The sequence below is a fragment of the Pristiophorus japonicus genome, chromosome 14, assembly GCF_044704955.1.
Source record: "Pristiophorus japonicus isolate sPriJap1 chromosome 14, sPriJap1.hap1, whole genome shotgun sequence".
Classification (NCBI taxonomy): domain Eukaryota; kingdom Metazoa; phylum Chordata; class Chondrichthyes; family Pristiophoridae; genus Pristiophorus; species Pristiophorus japonicus.
In genome coordinates, this window is record NC_091990.1 from 10,516,878 (window position 1) to 10,540,820 (window position 23,943).

The 23,943-nt window shown below is 43.4% G+C and overlaps 2 protein-coding genes across 2 annotated transcripts in view; one reads left to right on the plus strand and one right to left on the minus strand.

Moving 5' to 3' along the window:
• Positions 1 to 3,281: 3,281 nt before the first annotated feature.
• Positions 3,282 to 15,572, minus strand: tmem234 (transmembrane protein 234). The gene is made up of 5 exons (XM_070898412.1): positions 15,531 to 15,572; positions 11,179 to 11,330; positions 8,836 to 8,902; positions 6,969 to 7,061; positions 3,282 to 5,054 (listed from the first exon to the last, which is right to left on the minus strand). Exons 1-5 carry the CDS (start codon positions 15,541 to 15,543, stop codon positions 4,978 to 4,980), a joined length of 402 nt encoding a protein of 133 aa, XP_070754513.1. The 5' UTR covers positions 15,544 to 15,572; the 3' UTR covers positions 3,282 to 4,977.
• Positions 15,573 to 15,614: 42 nt separating this feature from the next.
• Positions 15,615 to 23,943, plus strand: part of eif3i (eukaryotic translation initiation factor 3, subunit I) — a 33,796-nt gene continuing 25,467 nt past the window's right edge. Inside the window, exons 1-3 of the mRNA XM_070898413.1 lie at positions 15,615 to 15,724; positions 19,048 to 19,140; positions 22,875 to 22,962. Coding sequence (XP_070754514.1) covers positions 15,722 to 15,724; positions 19,048 to 19,140; positions 22,875 to 22,962 — 184 coding nt within the window. The 5' untranslated portion in view covers positions 15,615 to 15,721. The remainder of the gene's footprint in view (positions 15,725 to 19,047; positions 19,141 to 22,874; positions 22,963 to 23,943) is intronic.

A 23,943-nucleotide genomic window follows, 5' to 3' on the forward strand; every position in this document is an offset into this window, starting at 1 on the left:
GCCAAAAATTCGCCTCCTATAGATTTAAATCGGTGTTCAATATAGGTCCCAATTTTCCTTCCCTCCCTTCTGCCTGGGCATAGTTCAAGCGAAGCGCACCCCACTCGATATGACCTGCAGCCGCCTGTTTTTCCAGGTCTTGGTCAGTAGCATTGGCCCAAAGTTCCCGAAGCCATAACAAGGGCCTGCACCCAGCTCCTGTTGTTCCAGCTCAGCAGCCAGACAGCCTCCAGCCCAAAGGTCCCTGTAACCAGTTTTTGCAAAAATGGTCCCACTTGCCTTTTTCAGCCTTTTGTGGCCTTGCTGCTTGTCCCATCAGATCCTCTAACTAAGTGTGTGTATGGAAATAAAGCATAACATTTAACTTCTGTGTCTTCTGGTGGCCCTTCCTAATGGATGGGCCTATCACACTTTCAGGAAAATGAGGCAGAGGACATATATTTAAGGCAATTGGCAAAAAGAACCAGAGGCGACATGAGGAGACATTTTATTTACACAAAAAGTTATTATGGTCTGGAACACACTGCCTGAAAGGGCGGTGGAAGCAGATTCAATAGTAATATTCAAAATAGAATTGGATAAATACTTGAAGGGATTTTTTTTTTTTTTTTTTACAGGCCTATGGGGAAAGAGCAGGGTGAGTGAGACTAATTGGATAGCTCTAACTAAGAGCCGGCACAGGCCCGATGGGACGAATGGCCTCCTTCTGTGCTGTACGATTCTATGGAGCTGCAATTGCCCTTTTCTATAAGGCCCATTACTGTCTGAAAGCAGCGGCCACGGGTCAGTGCGCTGACTGCCGCCGTTTTGTATATTGCCCTCGTTTCGTTTTGGAGCGGTGTAGAAGACCCGCCCGTTTCCCCGCCGCATCGTGCACATACCGACCCCTTATTGACCGGCAGCGACCCCTTTCCGAAATTGTCCCGCGGGAACGGCAGCGCCGGTCGGTGCCACTGACAGCCTTTTCTGTCGGTACCCTTTCTGTGGCTTGGGGCCGCCCTTCAAGGGGAGGTGGCACCACCGGCAACTCCCATTTTTTTTTTTTTTTTTAAGTGCTGACTGCCAGGTCGGGCCAACAATTATGCCCACAGGTTCGGCCGGGCTGCCAACCCCCTCTTGGGTGCCAGGCCGCTCGTCCGGCCGATACCCTCCCTGGTGGCCCAGTGTTGTGTCACTAAAGCGGCTGCAGAGTTCACAGCGGCCCTCCCCTTTTACTGAATGTCGTCGGGCCGGCCAGCAAGGAGGCCCCGAGGCCAGGGCAGCGGCAGCGAGGCCCGACGTCGGCAGGGTCATCATGTCCGGATTCCAGGACATTTTACGAACTCCGGACGACTGTCCCAGAATTTGGACTCCGGTACATTCCGGACCCTCAACGCTGCACCTGTAACATCAAGATTCAGCAGTGGCAGAAAATCCTTGTGCCAATACAAACCTTTATCAGTAACAGCGGGGGGCAAGTGGACAATGAAGGGATAATTTTCAGACTGTGCACTACTAGAAAATTACACAATTAGAATATTATATTCCTGGTTGCAGTTTTAGTTCCACACTATCGTCTTTATCTTTTCAGTAGTCTTTGGTGTTTCTAAAATTGATACTTTATACAAAAAAATAAACTAGATTTACTTCAGTGGGCAGCATTTAGATATATATATATATTTTTAAAAAGGTCCTGAACATGCTTCCATGATGCAAACTGTCATTCAATAAACTACTTTTATATGCAGTGAGAATACGCATGGTGTGGGCTTGTTAGCTTTTTATTGCGATATGTGAGCGCACTAGACCCGTGCGGCAGAGCAGGTCTCCAGTCGTCTTGGTTAACAATTGCCAGTGGACCAAGACCGAGCTCTGTCAAGCCCGTGCGGTGCCTTGTGTGCAACGACCACCCCATGTTAAAAAAATCCACAGGCATCTTCCACTCTTCAAGATTTAGTTTGGGATCTGGAATTTTAGGTCCTTCATTGAAATATCTGTGAACTTTTTGACGTGGAAGCAAGTCATCCTCGATTCGAGGGACTGCCTATGATGATGATGATGATTTACATGCTGGCCCTGTTCAGTAAAATAATGGTAATATTTATCTATTTATCGATTAACAATCAATGCAGAAGGTCCTTTGCTGGATTTGCAAGCTTTCTTAAAAGAACTTGCATTTATATATCTGCTTTCGCCACCTCAGGATGTATCAAAATGCTTCACAGCCAGTTTTAAAGTGTAGTCGCTGTTGTAATGTGAGGGAACACAGCAGCCAATTTGAGCAGAGCAAGGACCCACAAGCAGCAATGATATAAATGACCAGATTGTGCGTTGGTGATGTTAATTGAGGGATAACAGGGGAACTCCCCCGGCTCTTCTCTGAATAGTGCCGTGGGATCTTCTACATTAACCTCAGAGGAAAGACAGATGGCCTTAGTTCAACATCCCGTCTGAAAGACCACATCTCTGACAGTGCAGCATTTCATTATCACCACAGTGAAATGTCAGCCAGTTGAGGTACTGATGATGCAAATCAGGAAGCTACCAGATTTCATCTTTGGTCAGCGCTGTATTGGCAAACTCGGGTGAGACATCAATGGGAGCAACAATAACTTGTGTTTTCCCGAAGGCAGCTTTCTCCAGGGGCAGCGGTGAGCGCCTTTGCCAATATTGAATTCAACCACAGGTCCTTATCGACATTTGTATACCATGGTTTTAATATTCAAACTGGCAATGGATTGGGTGGCTATTGCATATGAATCCAATGTCTACATTTCTCCCTTTTGTGCCTATATTCTGCAATGCCTGTTCATACTATAGTACAGGTTGCACCTTCCTTATCCGCGACTCCCTTATCCGGCATGATTCTGGTGGCCGGGGGCGCATGCGCAGAACGTGGCCGACCTCCACCCCAACGTTGGGACCCGCCGACACTCGGCCCACTGGCGACCAAGCCGACACCCGCTGGAGCCTGCCGACACTTCAGGCCCGCCCGGGCACTGACTCCTCCCCCCCGACCTCGAGCCGCCCCCCCCTGCCTCCTTCCCCCCCCCCCCACCTCGGGCTGACCTCCCTTAATCCGGCAAAATCCCTTACTCGGCACAGGCCAGGTCCCCAGGGTGCCGGATAAGGGAGGGTCAACCTGTATTTTATAAGCCTGTTGTTGAGAGAAGAAATGGCTATCCCCGCCATATTCAGCTCAATCTACTGCCTAGCAGTTTTCACACGACCTACTATTTGGAAGAGGAAGAAATTTCCTGCATGTACACACATGTATTAGGAAAATCCAGTGACGAAAGTAATTTAAAAAAATAATAAAAATGGTCTTTTAATTAAAGGAGTTCAAATGCTACACAATCACCCTCAGCCAAACATTGTATCTGGCTAGATAAAAAATGTTATTCAACAAGATGACTTCACAATAGGTCATTCCACGTCATCACAAAAAACCCCTTTTTGCATGTCGTCCAATTTGTCCTTCAGACTCAAGCTCATCTTAATGCAGCAGGTAAATTATTTCCCGTATCCCACAGCTCCCTGTAGGAAACTCCATACATATTCTATCATAATTACAGGCACACCGATGAAAAAGGATATGTTATTTGGGAAAATCTTAGAAATTCCACAAAATATTGTGAAGATACTGTATGTGCTCATAGATTTAGGGATATAATAATCAGTTCCTGTTAAAAAAATGCTTTATAAATGCATTAATACCATCTAGTGGCAAGAAAAAAGTATCACAGACTTAAAATTTACTGGTCAAACTCTAATCAATTATTCTGGGATTATGCTTAAAATAATAAAAAGGTGTTAAGAGCAATGTTCCCTCAAAGATTTTTGAGGCCGTGTGACCCATTCAAAATTCCGCGCACGTGCGATTTTTCTGTTTAAAACCCTTCAATTAAAGGGGAGAGCCACTGTGAGCTCTGCATACTTTTAAGTTGGGTCCACTGGACCACCAGGGAGGGTTTTGGCCGGGCCAGCGGCCTGGCACCCAAGAGGGGGTGGCAGGCTGCCTGTTGGCGGCCCGGCCAAACCCGGGGGCATAACTGTCGGGCTGACCCAGCAGTCGGCCGACAAAAAAAATAACATGGCGGCCGCGGCAGTGCGCCCTCCCCTTTAAGGGCGGCCGCGGCAATGTGCCTCTTTAAGGGCGGTCGGGCCGCCATGCTACAGGGAGTGCACCGACAGCAAAAGCTGTCAGGGGGCACCAATCGGCGGCAGGGCACTACCGGGAAAGGGGCCATTTTGCGAGGGGGTCCCCGCTGGTCGTGAAGGGGTCGGCGTGTGCTCGTCGCGGCGGGAAAACGGGCAGAGCGGTCCCGTGCACCGCTCCAAAACTGAGATAGGGCAATTTACAAAATGGTGGCCCCGCCGCGGAGAGCCGGCGGCTATTGCACGCCACCCTGCGGCCACCGCTTTCAGGCGGCCAGAGGCTTTATCGGGAGGGGCAATTTCGGCCCCTCAGAGCGCCTGGCGGGTGTGCAGCTTCAAGGGAACATTGGTCAAGAGTGCAGTACACTGACTTTGCTTGTCACTACTGTTCAGCTTTGCACAGTGGATCTACCTTTGCAATCAGCTGCTGCATGGCTTCCAGTCTTTGATGTTCAGTATTACAAAGCCTTTCACTTCACTGGAAGAAAAATATACATGATTGTTTTATGCCAGGGCATGGCTGTGTCCTTGCTGCAATCAAGAATTGAAAATTACTGGCTTCTAACCCAACACCAGCTTGAAGATAGCTGTTGTCTTTTTTTTCTGTGCAGATCTCCGGTATCATAAACACACCAACTGCATTACAGTTTTATATTTACAAAGTGCTTGTCTTAGATATTGACTATCCATTCTGCTCCAATTCGGAGATACATCCAGATAAGAGTTTTGTTCGTTTGCCATTCTGCACTTTGTTTCTTCCTCGTTTGATGAGATGATCAAATATAGCTGTAGAACTAAAGGCTTGATTGCATCCCTTTGATACATCAGGTTCCCTCTATGTCAAGTCTCCATGCTGGTTGTACTGGCAACACACAAAGTTACACCCACGATAGTCAGCAGCATTCCCGTCATAGCCTCTGGAAATAAGACATAAAAAAGGAAAACCGGAGCATGTTTTTAAAGAACGACTTGACAAATACAAAATAAATAAAGAAGATTCGCAATGTCATCACAATGCCCCTATTTACAAGAAGTTGGTGTGTGTTCATAAAAATTTGCTGTTGATTGATGGCTAAGACAGTGGATAATGCAGTGAAGGTTAAGGTCAGCAAATCTGACTTTGTTCATGCTTTATATGAACTTCAGTATAGACAAGAGATGATGCATTTTAGTAGGAAGAATAAGGCAGCAACATACTCAACAACAGTTTGTATTTATATAGCGCCTTTAACGTAGTGAAACGTCCCAAGGCGCTTCACAGGAGTGTTATGAGATAAAAACAATTTGGCACCGAGTCACATCAGTAGAAATCAGGGCAGGTGACCAAAAGCTTGGTCAAAGAGGTAGGTTTTAAGGCGCGTCTTGAAGGAGGAAAGAGAGGTAGAGAGGTGGAGAGGTTTAGGCAGAGAGTTCCAGAGCTTGGGGCCCAGGTAACAGAAGGCACGGCCACCAATGGTGGAGCGATTATAATTAGAGATGCTCAAGAGGGCAGAATTAAAGGAGCGCCGACATCTCGGGTTGTGGGGCTGGAGGAGATTACAGAGATAGGGAGGGGCAAGGCCATGGAGCGATTTGAAAATAAGGATGAAAATTTTGAAATCGAGGCATTGCTTAACTGGAAGCCAATGTAGGTCAGTGAGCACAGGGGTGATGGGTGAGCAGGACTTGGGTGCGAGTTCGGACACGGGCAGCCGAGTTTTGGATCACCTTTAGTTTGCATAGGGTAGAATGTGGGAGGCCAGCCAGGAGTGCATTGGAATAGTCAAGTCTAGAGGCAACAAATGCACGGATGAGGGTTTTAGCAATGGATGAGCTGAGGCAAGGGCGGAGACATGCGGTATTACGGAGGTAGAAATAGGCGGTCTTAATTATGCTACGGATATGTGGTAGAAAGCTCATTTCAGATACTATTTGGAAAATAGTGTCTAAATGGGGTGGAAGAGCAGAGGGATCTGGGGGTACAGATATAGTAATTATAAACGCTGTGAAGCAGGTCAATAAGGCCATAAAACAGCAAACAAAGCACTGGGGTTCATTTCTAGAGGGATAGAATTGAAAAGCCAAGAAGTTCTGTTAAACTTGTATAGAACCTTGGTTAGACCACACTTAGAGTACTGTGAACAGTTCTGGTCATATTGTAAAAAGGATATAGCGGCACTGGAGAAAGTGCAACAAAGATTTACAAGGATAATACCAGAACTGAGAGGTTATACCTATCAGGAAAGATTAAACAGGCCGGGGCTCTTTCCTCTAGAACAGAGAAGATTGAAGGATGACCTGATGGAGGTCTTAAAGATTATGAAAGGGTTTGGTTGGGTAGATGTAGAGAAGATGTTTCCACTTGTGGGGGGAGACCAAAACGAGGGGTCTCTTTGGAAAATAAGTGTCTAAATGGAATGGAGGAGCAGAGGGATCTGGGCATACAGATACACAAATCACTAAAAGTAGCGATGCAGGTCAATAAGACCATAAAAAAGCAAACAAAGCACTGGGGTTCATTTCTAGAGGGGTAGAATTGAAAAGAATATAAGACAGACAGTCACCAATAAATCCAATAAAGAATTCAGGAGAAATGTCTTTACCCAGAGTGGTGAGAATGTGGAACTTGCTACCACACAGAGTGGTTGAGGCAAATAGTGTCGATGCATTTAAGGGGAGGCTAGACAAGCATATGGGGGAGAAGGGAATTGAAGGATAGGTTGATGGGGGTTAAATGAAGTAGGGTGGGAGGAGGCTCGTGTGGAGCATAAACACCGGTACGGACCTGTTAGTCCGAATGGCCTGTTTCCGTGCTGTAAAAGATTTTGTATTAATATACATATTGTACTTACGTTTTCCGCCCATTTCTTCCCCAAGCAACTTTCCAGTTAGTAATGTGAACAGAAATGTTAGCGAATTTGATAAGAGCACAGCCAACGACAGGTCTGTAAAGACAGACATTTTCACTCAATAATTACCTCCATAAGTTATGAGAGTAAGAGTAAGTATGTGCATCTACTATCGTCATTAAATAAACACATTTCAAAAGTGAATCGAAATGAAAGCTAAACATATTAACCTTTCTCGATTCTGTCCATTTACCCTAGAGCTTGACAGTACTTAAACAAGTTAAGTTTTAGTTGATGAAGTTGTCGAAATTCTGCTTGAAATTGATCCAACCTGATACACTGGGCACCATGTACAGTGGGTAAATCGTGTTTGCACGAACGAGCCCGCTATAAACGGTGAGGACTGTAGTTGCAATGACAGACTCCCATCACACAATGCTCACCAGCAACGTTCCCTGTAAGCTATGCAGCACCAAAAATAATTACGAAGAACATTGGTCACTAGTGCAGCTGTAACTGCGATGTCACTTATCAAGTGCAGGGAGCTGATGCATGTACGTCTAGATCACAATTGTTTTTAAAGTGTGGAGATTCACTAGGTTGATTCTGGGGATGAGGGAGTTGACTTATGAAGATAGGTTGAGTAGGTTGGGCCTCTGCTCATTGGAATTCAGAAGAATGAGAGGTAATCTAATCGAAACATATAAGATAATGAGGGGGCTCGACAAGGTGGATGCAGAGAGGATACTTCCACTCATAGGAGAAACTAAAACTAGGGGACATAGTCTCAGAATAAGGCGCCGCCCATTTAAAACTGAGATGAAGAGGAATTTCTTTTCTCAGAGAGTTGTAAATCTGTGGAATTCTCTACCCCAGAGAACTGTAGAAGCTGGGTCATTGAATATATTTAAGGCTGCGATAGACAGATTTTTGAGCAATAGGAGAGTAAAGGGTTATGGGGAGCGGGCAGGTAAGTGGAGCCGAGTCTAGGATCAGATCAGCCATGATCTTACTAAATTGTGGAGCAAGCTCGAAGGGTCCTGCTCCTATTTCTTATCTTCTTATGACTCCTAGTGTCAGCTGAGCCGATCACATCGATGCTTAGCATATTTTCCCGAAGAAAGAAAACATCGGAGGTTGAATCAACCCACACTATCATAATGCACCTCTTACAGGGCAGTTACAAAACATCACTGGCATTGGTCCAGGAACTGGCATTTTTGGTCAGGAAAGTTATTGTATTGAGAAGCTGAAAAGGAAAAGTGACAGATCAAGATAGCAGCTAAGCAGTACAATCGAGCTCCTGGTCCCCGATTCCTGGCAATAGTCACTAATGTTGCAATAAGAACCAGTAAACAGCATTTACTTTAAATTGTTCACATGTAAAAAAGATTTGAATGAGAACAACATGAGAAATTTATTCTTAAAGAAAATTTGCAGGCAGCCAACAAGATATCCACGCTGTTACACCGGAAACTTTGGCCTGGATATCCAACTTGGATATTGACGTTTGATTTGCTTTGCTACTGCCGTACGAAAGAAGAAAGAAAATTCCATTACAAAGTTGTTTTTTTGGCAAAGCGAAGGAGATGGGAATAAATAGAAGGCTCCAGATTATGCCTCCAGTTTCAAGTAATTGGAAAGGGCTCAGAGAGTGGCATTTGATGAAGAGGCTGCTGTAAAAGGCAACAGCTTTAATAAAACGGCGGCAATGTAAAGCGTCTATTAGAATGATCATCATAGGCAGTCCCTCGAAACAAGGATGACTTGCTTCCACGCCAAAAAGGGATGAGTTCACAGGTGTTTCAATGAAGGACCCAATATTCCAGATCCCGAACTACATCCTTGTATAATGAATAAGTACACTGACCTGTAGAAGCCAATGTGAAGTAATAGATAACTGATCCACTTTGGTTTAGAAGAAAAGGCACCAAATACTGAAAAACATAAAGGAAAACAGACAAGTGAACACTGTTTCTCAGTTCTTCCAACACTAGCACATGGGTTGCCTGGAGACTGGAACAGGTATGATGCTTTGCTCTAAGCAGACTAATCCAGGTAATTGGAGCTGGTTTGAACTACTGCGGGTATTTATGGGGCAAGTGTGAATCCAGGTTCAGCTCAGTGCTAGATAACACTTTTGCATATACCAGCGGATCTCCCGCAATTTTGCTCATGGTGAGTAAAAGGATACACTGTTCTGTGCTGTGCAATACACAAATTATAAGTACATAAGAAACAGGAGCAGGAGTAGGCCATTCGGCCTTCGAACCTGCTCCGCCATTCAATAAGGTCATGTATAATCTTGTACCTCAATTCCGCTTTCCCGCATCTATCCCCATATCTTTTATCCCGTAGTATCCAAAAACCTGTCATGAATATCTTCAATGACTGAGCATCCACAACTCTCTGGGGTAGAGAATTCCAAAGGGGGGAGATGGCAAGGGAGGGGGGAAGAAGCAAGGATTAAACCAATGACTCAGGATTGTCAGAGTTGGAGAATTGGGCAGGGCTAGTGAGACAGCATTAAACCAGTGAAGTAGAACTTGGGTTCAGTTGAACAGTCTGGTAGGGTTAGGGAATAAGCAATGAAAAACAGAAAGGTACTCTGGCATAACTGCAGGGTGCAGCGGGCTGCAAATAAAGTGCTAAAAGAATGCAAGTTTTTTTTGAAAGGCAATAAGAGCTGAAAAATGCATTTTTTCACTTGGTTTTAATTTTTTTAGTTTTGAATGTATTGCCCCTTTAATTAATCGGCACTTTAATTGCTCAAAATGCCGTGCGAACTCCCAGAGGCTGTAAGAAGCAGCAATGCTGACTGTGGACGGAATCTTCGGTTTGGAGGCCTCTGTTAAAGCCACTAGCAGGGCGCTGCGCTGTGCTGTAAGTTAGAGCTGTGCTCCACATCGCCAACCCCCAGAGCCAAATTTTCAACGGTAGCACAGTGGCCATTTTCGCTGGCCGCTAACTCTGGGCCGTGAATTGCGGCCTCTCCGGGCGTGTACGATGTGCGCACGCGCCCCAAATAACCAGGGCTGTAGAGAGGGCTTTAAACTAATTAGTGGTGGGGGGGGGAAGGATTCAAGTGAGCAAAAATGTAAAAAGTCAAAGAACAAGGAGAAGGCAATAGGGCAGGGAAGCACCGGGGGAAATGAAAACCAGAGCGTGCCAGGAAGGGGCAGAATGTATAAACATAAAGGTGAAAGTGGGGTCAAAGCAGGAAAAAATGGTAAAAAAACAAATTTAAAAGCTCTTTATCTGAATGCAAGCAGCATTCGTAACAAAATAGATGAGTTGACGGCACAAATAGATATAAATGGGTATGATCTGATAGCCATTACAGAGACATGGTTGCAAGGTGACCAAGGCTGGGAACTAAATATTCAGGGATATTTGACAATTCGGAAGGACAGACAGAAAGGAAAAGGAGGTGGGGTAGTACTGTTAATAAAGGATGAGATCAGTACGTTAGTGAGAAACAATATTGGCTCAGAAGATCAAGATGTTGAATCAGTTTGGGTGGAGATAAGGAATAATAAGGGGAAAAAGTCACTGGTGGGCGTAGTCTACAGGCCCCCTAACAATAGCTACACTGTTGGACGGACTATAAAGCAAGAAATAATGGAGGCTTGTTAAAAAGGAACGGCAATAATCATGGGCGATTTTAACCTTCATATTGATTGGACAAAGCAAATTGGCCAGGGTAGCCTTGAGAAAGAGTTCATAGAGTGTATCCGGGATAGTTTCCTTGAACAGTATGTTGCAGAACCAACCTGGGAGCAGGATCTTAGATCTGGTACTGTGTTCATTGGTGGTCCAGGCTCACGTGATCTCAGGTTGCGCTTACATTCCTGGGATGTGTGAGCCCATATGCTGGGCTACGAATGGAGGCCCTTGGACCATAAGTATACGTTCCTCCGGGACCACCAGGTACTTTCATTTAAAAAAAAATTTGGTCAAAGGTGTTCGCCCGCAGGAAGGCTCCGACCGCAAATTCTGTGTTTTTTGGTGTTAACAAATAAACACAGATTTCAGAGCGGAGAAGAGACTGATGGTAAAGCAAGGATAGGTCCAGAACCTAGACCAATCCACCAATTTTATTCTTATTTAAAATAAAATCGCAAAAAGTTCAGAAAATGGTGACTTCTCCATATGGCATTTCTCACGTGATATTTTGAAGAGTCAGTGCAGTATTTCAAAGTAATTTTCTTACCTTGTAATTGAGAAATAAAAATTTAATCTCTGCAAAGAGCTGAGTGACAAAGTTTCTGGACTTAACTTTCTCTATCCCCTCTGTGCCCTTCTTCAGAAAGGGGTTTGTTCCACCCCAAAGCAGTGCCACCAGGAGCAGGCAGGAAACTTCAACTGAGAGAAAAAACAAGGGATAGTCCTTAGCAGCTTCCTATTGACTGATATTCCTGTTACACTGATGGCAGATCACGGACAGCGCTACAATCTAAGACCAAACCACTGTCCTGCAGAATGTGACTGCTTTGTGGTAGGTTCTAAAAGAAGAAATGAATGTGAGGATTATGCCATGTTTTATGAGCGTACAATGCCTCAAGTCTTTACCAATAGACAGCTTGTCACAGACTGGCGCAGCACTTGGTACTCATATACATGCATATCAGGAATTATGCCCTGATGTCAAGCAACAAGAATGCAAACATCACAAATTTCAAAACCTCCATTTCAGGGACACAATACAAGGCATTGTTCAATTCGCTGCCTTTATCCAAAATAATCCAACCATATTTTAAGGCACATGTCATCATGGTCAATGTAAATCCTGGAGAAAATTTTGCATTTGCACAAGAGCAAAAGTTTTGATGGTGACTGGCTTCAACCTTGGACATATTGAGACAACTACAATCAGAACTTCAAGGACTGATGGGGCCTTTTGGAATGGATTGCAAAAAGCTCAAATATTCCAAAATTCTTCACCAACAAACATGATTGCCAATTCACTGAGGAATCACATTAGGTCCTTATACATGACCAAAAATAGATACCTAGAAGAGACCATAAGCATGGCAAACAAGCCTCATTGTTTCTAGGCTAGTTTAAGAACCTCAGTGAGAAATCAAAAATTTCAGATTGTTAGAACACCTAAAATTATATACCACTTTGTATAGCGTCCTGTTCATAGAATTATAGTCTAATACGGCACAGGAGGCGGCCATTTGGCCCAGCATGCCTCTTTGAAATAGCCATCTTTTCCCACATTACAACAGTGACTACACTCCAAAAGTACTTCATTGGCTGTAAAGCACTTTGAGACGTCCAGTGGTCGTGAAAGGTGCTATATAAATGTAAGTCTTTTTTCCCCCCAATTAGTTCCAGTCCCTGCTCTTTTCATATAGCCCTGCAAATTTATTCTTTTGAAATATTTATCCAATTCCCTTTTAAAAGTTATTATTGAATCTACTTCCACCGCCTTTTCAGGCAGTGCATTCCACATCATCACAATGCGCTGCGGAAAAAATGTTTTCCTCACATCGCTATTATGTCTGCAATGTACCTATGAATGACTCCACGAGGCACTGTGTTGTACTCAAACTGTAGTGATCTTGGTCCTTTATTCGTAACTCCAGAGGCACAAGCATGGTGGCTCCCCTTTTATACAGCCCCTGCCACCAGGGCAGGAAACCCCGGTCTCCACCAGTTGCACCCTCTAGTGGTGCCAGCATAGTATATATACAGAGTAAAGCTTATTGATAGTACATCAGGTAAACAAGTCTCCATCTCATGCAACTATACAGTGACTACACAGAGAGTATATCTGTAGGCTGCATATACAACAGTTGCGTCTGTTTTTTTTTTGTCAATTACTTTAAATCTGTGTCCTCTGGTTACTAACCCTTCTGCCACTGGAAACGGTTTCTCCTTATTTCATCTATCGAAACGTTTCAAGATTTTGAACACCTCTATCAAATCTTCCCTTTACCATCTTTGCTCCAAGGAGAACAAGCCCAGTTTCTCTAGTCTCTTCACATAACTGAAGTATTTTATTCCTGGCACCATTCAAGTAAATCTTCTCTTTACATCCTTCCTAAGGTGTGGTATCCAGATTTGGCCACAAAACTCCGGTTGGGGCCTACACAGTGTTTTATAAAGGTTTAGCATAACTTCCTTGCCTTTGTATATGCCTCTATTTATAAAGCTCAGGATTCCATATGCCTTTTTAGCACCCATCTCAATTTGTCCTGCCACCTTCAAAGACTTGTGTATGTACACCCCCAGGTCTCTCTTTTACAGCGCCCCCTTTAAAATTATTCCACTTTGTTTATATTGCCTCTCCTCATTCTTCCTACCAAAATAAGTCACCACACTTCTCTGGGTTAAATTTCATCTGCATGTGTCTGCCCATTTCACCACTCTGTCTATGTCTTCCTGAAGTCTGTTACTATCCTCCATATTTACAACCTTTTGAGAGTTTTGAGTCATCTGCAAACTTTGAAATGATGCCCTTAATACCCAAGTCCAGGTTATTAGTATATATCAAATAGAGCAGTGACCCCACAAGAATCAGGAGCTGTGCAGAGTTACTGCGAGAAGGCCAAGAGGGAGAAGTGATTCTCCGAGCTTAGGGTTAGCGGAGATACTTTGTCTCGATTATGTGACCAAAACCAAAAATCAACAAACGCACTGAAATATAGGAAGCCAGCTTGTTTATATATAGATAGAGAGATAGATAGATAGGCAAAGAGAGAGAGATAAAGAGAAAGATAGAGAGACAGAGAGAGAGAGATAAAGAGAAAGATAGATAGGCAGAGAGAGAGAGAGATAAAGAGAAAGATAGAGACAGAGGGAGAGAGATAGAGAGACAGAGAGAGAGAGAGATAAAGAGAAAGATAGATAGGCAGAGAGAGAGATAAAGAGAAAGATAGAGAGACAGAGAGAGAGAGATAAAGAGAAAGATAGAGAGACAGAGAAAGAGAGATAAAGAGAAAGATAGAGAGACAGAGAGAGAGAGATAAAGAGAAAGATAGATAGGCAGAGAGAGAGAGATAAAGAGAAAGATAGAGAGAGAGAGAGATAAAGAGAAAGATAGAGAGACAGAGAGAGAGAGAGATAAAGAGAAAGATAGAGACAGAGGGAGAGAGATAGAGAGACAGAGAGACAGAGAGAGAGAGATAAAGAGAAAGATAGATAGGCAGAGAGAGAGATAAAGAGAAAGATAGAGACAGAGAGAGAGACAGAGAGAGAGAAAGATAGAGAGACAGAGAGAGAGAGAGAGAGAGAGAGAGATAAAGAGAAAGATAGAGAGACAGAGAGAGAGAGATAAAGAGAAAGATAGAGAGACAGAGAGAGAGAGATAAAGAGAAAGATAGAGAGACAGAGAGAGAGAGATAAAGAGAAAGAGAGACAGAGAGAGAGAGATAAAGAGAAAGATAGATAGGCAGAGAGAGAGATAAAGAGAAAGATAGAGACAGAGAGAGAGACAGAGAGAGAGAAAGATAGAGAGACAGAGAGAGAGAGATAAAGAGAGAGAGAGAGATAAAGAGAAAGATAGAGAGACAGAGAGAGAGAGATAGAGAGATAGATAGATAGGCAAAGAGAGAGATAAAGAGAAAGATAGAGAGACAGAGAGAGAGAGATAAAGAGAAAGATAGATAGGCAGAGAGAGAGAGAGATAAAGAGAAAGATAGAGACAGAGGGAGAGAGATAGAGAGACAGAGAGAGAGAGAGATAAAGAGAAAGATAGATAGGCAGAGAGAGAGATAAAGAGAAAGATAGAGACAGAGAGAGAGACAGAGAGAGAGAAAGATAGAGAGACAGAGAGAGAGAGAGAGAGATAAAGAGAAAGATAGAGAGACAGAGAGAGAGAGATAAAGAGAAAGATAGAGAGACAGAGAGAGAGAGAGATAAAGAGAAAGATAGAGAGACAGAGAGAGAGAGATAAAGAGAAAGATAGATAGGCAGAGAGAGAGATAGAGAAAGATAGAGACAGAGGGAGAGAGATAAAGAGAGACAGAGAGAGAGAGATAAAGAGAAAGATAGATAGGCAGAGAGAGAGATAAAGAGAAAGATAGAGACAGAGAGAGAGAGAAAGATAGAGAGACAGAGAGAGAGAGAGAGAGAGAGAGATAAAGAGAAAGATAGAGAGACAGAGAGAGAGAGATAAAGAGAAAGATAGAGAGACAGAGAGAGAGAGAGATAAAGAGAAAGATAGATAGGCAGAGAGAGAGATAGAGAAAGATAGAGAGACAGAGAGAGAGAGATAAAGAGAGAGAGAGAGAGATAAAGAGAAAGATAGAGAGACAGAGAGAGAGAGATAAAGAGAAAGATAGAGAGACAGAGAGAGAGAGATAAAGAGAAAGATAGAGAGACAGAGAGAGAGAGATAAAGAGAAAGATAGAAAGATAGAGAGAGAGGTAAAGAGAAAGATAGATAGGCAGAGAGAGAGAGATAAAGAGAAAGATAGAGAGACAGATAGGTATTGAAAGATAGATAGACAGAAATATAGAAGAGAAAGATAAGAGAGATAGATCGATAGAGATTGGCCAAAATGAGTGAAAATTACTGGCTTTGCAACTTTTAACAAGAGACAGCGAGACTTACAGACGGTCGCCATGACAACGCCGGCCGAGTGACCTCTGACCGTCCACCGGAAGCCGTGCGGGTGGGTTTTCTTCCGGGGGTGAGAGGGCGCGGCGCCTGCGCACTGGCTCGCTGTGCTGTCCATGCTGCGGCGGTGCGGGTGAGGCGCGGAGGGAGAGTGAGAGGCCGCGGGCATCCAGCAACCAGCAACCATGGTGGGTCTGGGGTCTGCGAGTGTTCCCCCCGGGGGTCAGATATACCCCCCCCCCCCCCACCCCGGGCTTAGCCTGAAGCGCTCGGCATTCACTCTTTGATTCTAATTCTGCCCTCCTGAGCCTCCCCCCATTTTAATTACCCCGACCATTGGTGGCCGTGCCTTCTGTTGTCCAGGCCCCAAGCTCTGGAACTCCCTGCTTAAACCCCTCCTCCTCTCTACCTCTCTTTCCTCCTTCAAGGTGCTCCTTAAAACCTACCTCTGTGACCAAGGTTTTTGGCCCCCTGCCCTCATTCCTTATGATGTGGCTCGGTGTCAAATTGTGTTTGATAATTGCTCCTATGAAGTGCCTTGGGGGCCAATGTTCCCGCTACTTTTTTTTTGGATGGGGTGGGTGCTGCTTCGCTGCCCCTTCACGGTTATGTGCACGTCCTAAAACTTACCATTCAAAAATTCCGGGAAACTAAAACTAGGGGGCATAGTCTCGGAATAAGGGGACACCCATTTAAAACTGAGATGAGGAGGAATTGCTTCTCTCAGAGGGTTGTAAATCTGTGGAATTCTCTGCCCCAGAGAGCTGTGGAGGCTGGGTCATTGAATATATTTAAGGCGGAGATAGACAGATTTTTGAGCTTTAAGGGATTAAAGGATTATGGGGAGTGGGCAGGGAAGTGGAGCTGAGTCCGTGGTCAGATCGGCCATGATCTTATTAAATGGCAGGCTCGAGGGGCCAGGTGGCCTACTGCTGCTCCTATTTCTTATGTTCTTCTGTAAACCCGCGCAGCTTAGAGGGGATGTTGCTTGGGACGTCATGCCACGTTAAAGGCACTATACAAATGCAAGTTATTGCTGCTGGGATAAATTCGGAGCCCCTGGCATCACCGAGGGAGAAACCTCTGTGTCAGGAGGGTGAGAGGCCTGTTCCAGCATCATTGCCTTAATCACGTTGGAAAATGATTTGTAATTTCTATATTCCTGCACCAGAGCTTTATCTTCATGATTCCGAGCATTACTTTCATCTCTGTGTACTCTCTGACGCAAAATGGAAAACTTGCGCTGACCATCACCCTCCCCACCTTCCTCCTCCCAATTTTATTTTCTTAAAGGAAAGAATTTATACCAAATAGTCCCCCTTCAGGTGCTCTGAAAAGTCAGCCAATTCCTGACTTTGTTCTGACGAAAGGTCATCAACCTGAAATATTAACTCTTTCTCTCTCTCCACAGATGCTGCCTGACCTGCTGAGTATTTCCAACATTTTCTGTTTTTATTTCAGATTTCCAGCATTTGCATTATTATGCTTTTGTAATCTGTCTCTGATGTTGGTTGAGGAATAACTAGTGGCCAGGAATAGTCTCATGGGATCTTTTCCGTCTACCTGAACAGGCAGACAGGGCCTGGGTTTAATGTCTCATCCGAAAGATGATGCTTTCAGTGATTATGTGATCACTTTCTGGAATGGAGCTTGAACTCAAGATATTGTGACTCGGGTCAGAGGACTATCAACTGAACCAAGCTTGCACTGAAGACGACTGCTGGGATAAGGTTCATGTAGGAGATTTAGGTGCCCTTGTACAGGAAACACAAAGTTAGCAAGCAAGTAAAACAAGCAATTAGGAAGGCAAATGACATGTTGGTTTATTGCTTGAGGGTTGGAGTACAAAAGTAAGGATGTCTTGCTACAATTGTACAGAGCTTTGGTGAGACCACACCTGGAGTAATTTATACACTTTTGGTCTGCTTATCTGAGGAAAGACATACTTGCCATAGAGGCGAAACAACAAAGCTTCACTAGATTGATCCCTGGGATGAGAGGGTTGTCCGGTGAAGAGAGATTGAGTAGATTGAGCCTATACTCTGGAGTTTAGAAGAATGCGAGGTGATCTCATTGACACACACAAGATTCTGAGGGGGGCTTAACAGGGTAGATGCTGAGAGGTTGTGTCTCCTGGGTGGAGAGTCTAGAACTAGGGGGCATAGTCTCAGGAGAAGGGACTGGTCATTTAAGACTGAGATGAGGAGGAATTTCTTCACTCGGAGGGTTGTGAATCTTTGCAATTCTCTACCCCAAAGGGCTGTGGATGCTGAATTGTTGAATTATATTCAAGGCTGAGATAGATGGATAGATTTTTGGACTTTAGGGGAATCAAGGGGTATGGGGAATTGGGTGAGAAAGTAGAGTTAAGGTCGATGATCAGCCATGATCTTATTGAATGGCGGAGCAGGCTCGAGGGGCCATATGGCCTATTCCTGCTTCTAATTCTTGTGTTAGGTGCTGGGCTCCCAATGAGACCCTGATCAAGTTGCCATTGTTCACGTGAACCTGGGCAGTACCAATTCTAATCTGGTGCTGTTAGATGTTTTAATTACCAACTAAGTTATTGGGAACCTCTGCAGTAACAATTTAAAGGCAGTGGTTAGTGTCAGCAGAAGTACATGTAGTGTTATGTACTTGGCTCTTGTATCAGCTAAAAAAAAATTTAAATCACCCAGTAGTATTAATATACTTTGCAAGAAAACAGTTGTTCCTTATCTTTCAAACCATCCATTTTTTTAATTGGAGCAAGTGGTGGTGTGTGAAGACTGGCGGGGTGCTTGTGAATCCTAAAGTTACAATGCTTCCATGTCAAGCCAGTAGAGAATCAAGCTTGCATTTCAGACTGGAAACTGCTCGGCAACACTTCTGTTGTGAAGAGCCTAACGTTGAATGTAGGAGGCATTTTGCATCTCTTAAACTAGCCTCCGTGTCTAGTGGAAATTTCTTTTAGATTGAATGAGTGCAATTGTTTAGATACATGTACCTTTAAAATTAAATTAATATCGCACAAATTGACAAACCATTGAAATAGCTTAATAGTTTGGATGTCACAACAGAGGCTGAAACATTATAATCCTGTCTAGGTAAAACTGGCAGAACATGGTATCTTAATTATGCAGTACAACCAGTTTGATAAAACCATTTGACACTTCATCTGTTGGAATGACTGGAAATGAATCTGCATCAAAATGCTGTGCTTGCATCATGTGCATTGACCTAACTCCACTTTAGCTGCCTTCTGCATTGTTTCAGCTAATTCTGGTTGTCCTGTTACCTATGGCCACTTTTTACAGACACTGTTCTTTATGTTACAGTTGAATGTTTTCAGTTGTATTTCAGATTCAAAAAACATTAAACTTGAGAAGATTTAACGAGCTTTGGGAATTTATTTGCAAGTTTACTGAACTATACTTCAGGACATTAGCTTTGACGTGTTTATGTTGAATGATTTATCTATCATATCAAAATTGTGATGTATCCCAATTTCATTTTTTTTGCTCTATACTAGAAACCCATCTTGTTACAAGGCCATGAAAGATCAATCACACAGATTAAATACAATAGGGAAGGTGATTTGGTGTTCTCCTGTGCAAAAGATCCTGTAAGTATAATGTGTATATATATATAGTATATATATTAAAAATAACTTATTCTATGGAATTGGTATTGTCACACTTTATGAATGTATCAATAGTCAGGAATTTGTGAAGTAATGGCTGGGTGTATAATAACCCATATATGATCACTGTTGGTTGAAGCTAAACATTCTCTTGTGAGCAAAACTAGAGGCCGTCAATATAAGATAGTCATCAAGAAATCAGATGGGGAATTCAGAAGAAACTTCTCTACCCAGAGTGGTGAGAATGTGGAAGTGGTTGAAGCGAATAGTATCGATGCATTTAAAGGGAAGCCAGATAAGTATATGAGGGAGAAAAGAATAGAGGGTTACGCAGATAGATTTCGATGAGGAAAGACGGGACGAGGCTCGAGTGGAGCATAAACGCCGGCATGGACTGGTTGGGCCGAAAGGCCTGTTTCCGTACGAATATTCTATATAATTATATCTAAAGTCCCAGATAACTCGGTTCAGTGGCAGTACTGCTGAGTTTACTGACTTTCCTAAAAGCACAAAATTAAATCCGTACTATTACAATCAATTATGACGAGATGTTTTACCAAATCACGTTCTTCAATATCTACTTGCATCTTTAAAAGCACAAAGAATGCACCCATTTCTTGGTCCAGATGCATTTTCTTGTGGTCCATGTTACTTTTTCGCAGCGTGTAAAATGGTGGACTAACCTCTTGTTTGCTGCTGGTTTTGACATGATGCATTTTCCCCCAATATTCTCTTCTCCTCCATGTGCGTGGGCCCTCCTGTATATCACCCGAATATTTATTTTTAAGCTGGGCAGCGAGTATTGCAGGCTGTTTGACTTTGGAGCGCATCATTAGTTCTGTCCTTGCCCACTGTCAGGGGACATGGGCTGCACAGTGATGAGGAGTGGGAGCCCTGGCTGGTTTTATTTCCATGTTGTCTCCAGCCCAGAGGCAGGGAGACCGATTGTATTGCCCCAGCTGAAAGCTAATTCAGCACAGGCTGGAAATTGAATAGGTATCCTCTATCACTTTCTGCCGCTCAATGCAGTGGCATTAAGTCTTTGGTGGAACTATATTATATTTAACTCTTTCTGACATCAGTACTGCAAATGTGATACTGTTCCAAATGTATTTGTGTCATTGTGGCTGTAAGTACGTTAAACCATAATGCTTCAAAATGAATTGATACTTTTAATGTCAGGCTTGTTTAAAGACTAACTTCTGAGTTGTTTTTCCATTCCTTTGCTTGAGACTCCAATGCCACAATGCTATCTGCTTGTTGGCCCAGCCCGTAGCCAGAAATAACATCTATGCTATCATCATGAATCAGCAGTTTAACTGTAATCTCGCTGCTTGGCTCAATTCATATTCACATTTTTTGAGGAAAATTAAATTTTATATTATGGTTATTCTAAAGTTTATTAATGCACTCCTAAAGTTTAAACGAGAAACTCTAAATGGATGGCTTCAGCACAAATTGTTTCAAGTATGAGTGGCATTTTGTACACCACACGGAATAACAGTGATGACTGTCAGTCTGCCTATCTGCTCATGTCTTGGATAGCCACAGCTATGATGTTGCAGGTTTTCAACCAGTAATGTGCAGAAAAATATTTCCAACTTTATATTGTGAGGCCCAGAACCTTGATCCCTTTCTAATACGGAAAATGAAATGGAAACACGCTGCAGTTAATTTTCTCAATCAGGCTCCTCTTGATGACTGGAAGACCATCAAACAATAGGATTTTCCCCTGCCCCTGCACTTGCTTAAAAACCTGTTACATCTCTAACTTTTTCCATTCCTGACGAAGGGTCATCGACCTGAACCGTTAACTCTGTTTCTCTCTCCGCAGACGCTGCCCGACCTGCTGAGTATTTCCAGCATTCTCTGTTTAGATTTCAGATTTCCAGCATCTGCAGTATTTTGCTTTTGTATCAGACAATAGGATGTCACTTTATATATTCACGGTGCTCTCGCTGAGTCATACCTTTACAAAAGGCACAGTGGATTCAAAATCCCACGTGAACATAAGAAATAGGAGCAGGGGTAGGCCATATGGCCCCTCGAGTCTGCTCTGCCTTTCAGTACCATCGTGGCTGATCTTTTGCCTCAATTCCACTTTCCTGCACTTCCAGATCAGCCATGATCTTATTGAATAGCGGAGCAAGCTCGAGGGGCCAAATGGCCTACTCCTGCTCCTATTTCTTATATCCTTATTCCCATATCCCTTCCCTTAATATGCAAAAATTTATCGATCTTAGTCTTGAATATACTCAACAACTGAGTCTTCATAGCCCTCTGGGGTTCCCCCTTTCTCCAAACCCCCCTGACATCTATCCCCCCCCCCGACACCATTTCCCTACTCCAGACCCCCATTCTCCCTCTCTGAGCCCATTATCCTCTTCTTGACTCCCATTTTCCCTCTTTCTCTGACCCCCATTCCCCAGTCTCCCATCCACCAATCCCATTGCCGCTCGCTTCTCCCTGAGCCCCATCTCGCCCTCTTCTCATGTGCTAACCTTTCTGAGCCGACAACTTTCTACAATCCTAGCTGGCACATTATGTGCAGAATATAAATGTTAAATGTTTTAAGTAGTGCCAACATTTCACTGGCTAAAAGAAAATCTAATTTATAACGCAGCCCAAACAAAGCATTTCTTTATAAATGAGTGCTTCAACCCAAGGGCTTGTTAGATTAAAATGTAATTTATTTGTATTTTTATTAAAGAATGCAAGTTACCCACAATTTAAATTTCAAGATCAATGAGACTGAGCTGGTAGGGACAACGCTATTGGGTTTTGTGTAACAAAATACTTCTAGTTTGCTTCATTGATGGATGCAATACTGGTGAAAATTGAGGTGTATAAAATTATGAGGAGTCTAGACAGAGTGGATAGGAAAGACCTATTCCCCTTAGAGAGGTCAATAACCAGTGAGCATAGATTTAAAGGTTCTGAGGGGGCTTGACAGGGTCGATGCAGAGAGGATATTTCTCCAGGGGAAATCTAGAACTAGGGGGTATAGTTTCAGAATAAGGGGTTGCCCATTTAAAACTGAAATGAGAAGGAGTTTCTTCTCTGAGGGTCGTGAATCTTTGGAATTTTCTACCTCACAGAGCTGTGGAGGCTGGGTCATTAATTGTATTTAAGATAAACAGATTTTTGAAGGTTATGGGGAGCGGGCGGGGAAGTGGAGTTGAGGCCAGGATCAGATCAGCCATGATATTATTGAATGGCGGAGCAGGCTCGAGGTGCCAAATGGCCTACTCCTGCTCATATTTCTTGTGTTAATTGGTAGAAAGATTAGAGAGGAGTTTAGAACTTTTTTTTTCACCCAGAGGGTGGTGGGAGTCTGGAACTCACTGCCTGAAAGGGTAGTAGAGGCAGAAACCCTCATCAATTTAAAAAGTACTTGGATGTGCACTTGAAGTGCCGTAACCAACAGGGACCCATAATGGCCGACCGAAAAAGAGCTATCCAGCCTAATCCCTCTTTCCAGCTCTTGGTCCGTAGCCCTGTAGGTTATGGCACTTCAAGTGCATATCCACGCATTTTTTAAATGCGATAAGGGTTTCTGCCTCTACTGCCCTTTCAGGCAGTGAGTTCCAGCCAGACCTCCTCTGCCGTAAATTTCTATCATTGTAAGTGAAATTAAGTATTGAGAGAGTTGATATTACATAGTTCCTTATGGACAGCCATGATGTCTTCATTCTCTTTTTTTCTCTGTTGCGCAGGCTGTTAATGTCTGGTATTCTCTGAACGGCGAGAGGCTCGGCACTTACAGTGGACACACCGGAGCAGTATGGTGTGTAGACGTTGACTGTATCCTTATTGGCAAAGTTGCCATTTGTGTTTATCATCTCATTAGGTCGTAGCCAACATATGTACAGATAAATTCACTACATATATTCATAGTGAAAATCTAAAGTCTTGGTCAAGAATACCGTACAATGATCATGGTCAAAATTGCCGTTGGTAGAAATAGTCACAGTACCTTCATTTCGCAACCTAACTGTTGTGTATGTTTCCCACTGAAATACCAATTTCTCTAGATGTTTTGGTTTGATGGCAAATTTAACACAGCCAAGTATTGTTCTGATGTTGAGAAAACTTTGCTGTAAGCCCACAAACTGTTATTTTCTGTGTGTGTAAAACATTTTATTTGGCTTTAGATGTGCCTGGCCATCCTGCCTTGAGAATAAAGGCATGGCGGGATCGGCTCAATCAGTCAGTTAAAATTGTGAGATGGTTTCACAATGTGACCATTGGGGCATTTCTTCAACTTTCAGGGCGTAGAGTGCCCGTAAATTCCAGTTACTGCAAAGCCCTTCGGAGACTTCATAATTCTCCTCGGGAATACTCTTTGAATCTCCCAAGGAGTTTCCAAGAAATTGTAACACTGCATCATTTAAATTTTTAAAATTCTTACTGGAAGGAGCGTTACCCCTGCTATTGTGGGCATGATATTGTATTTGTCTTCGGGGAGCAATGTCAATTATTTTGCAGTATCATAAAATGAGTAATTTTCAAAAGAAATCACATTTTCAGTTCCTATGAATATTTACCCAATGGGCAAAAGTACAATGGCAAGGCTGAAAAGCCCATTTTGATTACATTTACTCTTGATAAAAGTAAGGAAGTCCTGGTACAACTGTACAGGGCATTGGTGAGACCACACCTAGAGTACTGCGTACAGTATTGGTCTCCTTATTTAAGGAGGGATTATACTTGCATTGGAGGCAGTTCAGAGAAGGTTTACGAGTTTGATTCCTGAGATGAAGGGGTTGCCATATGAAGAAAGGT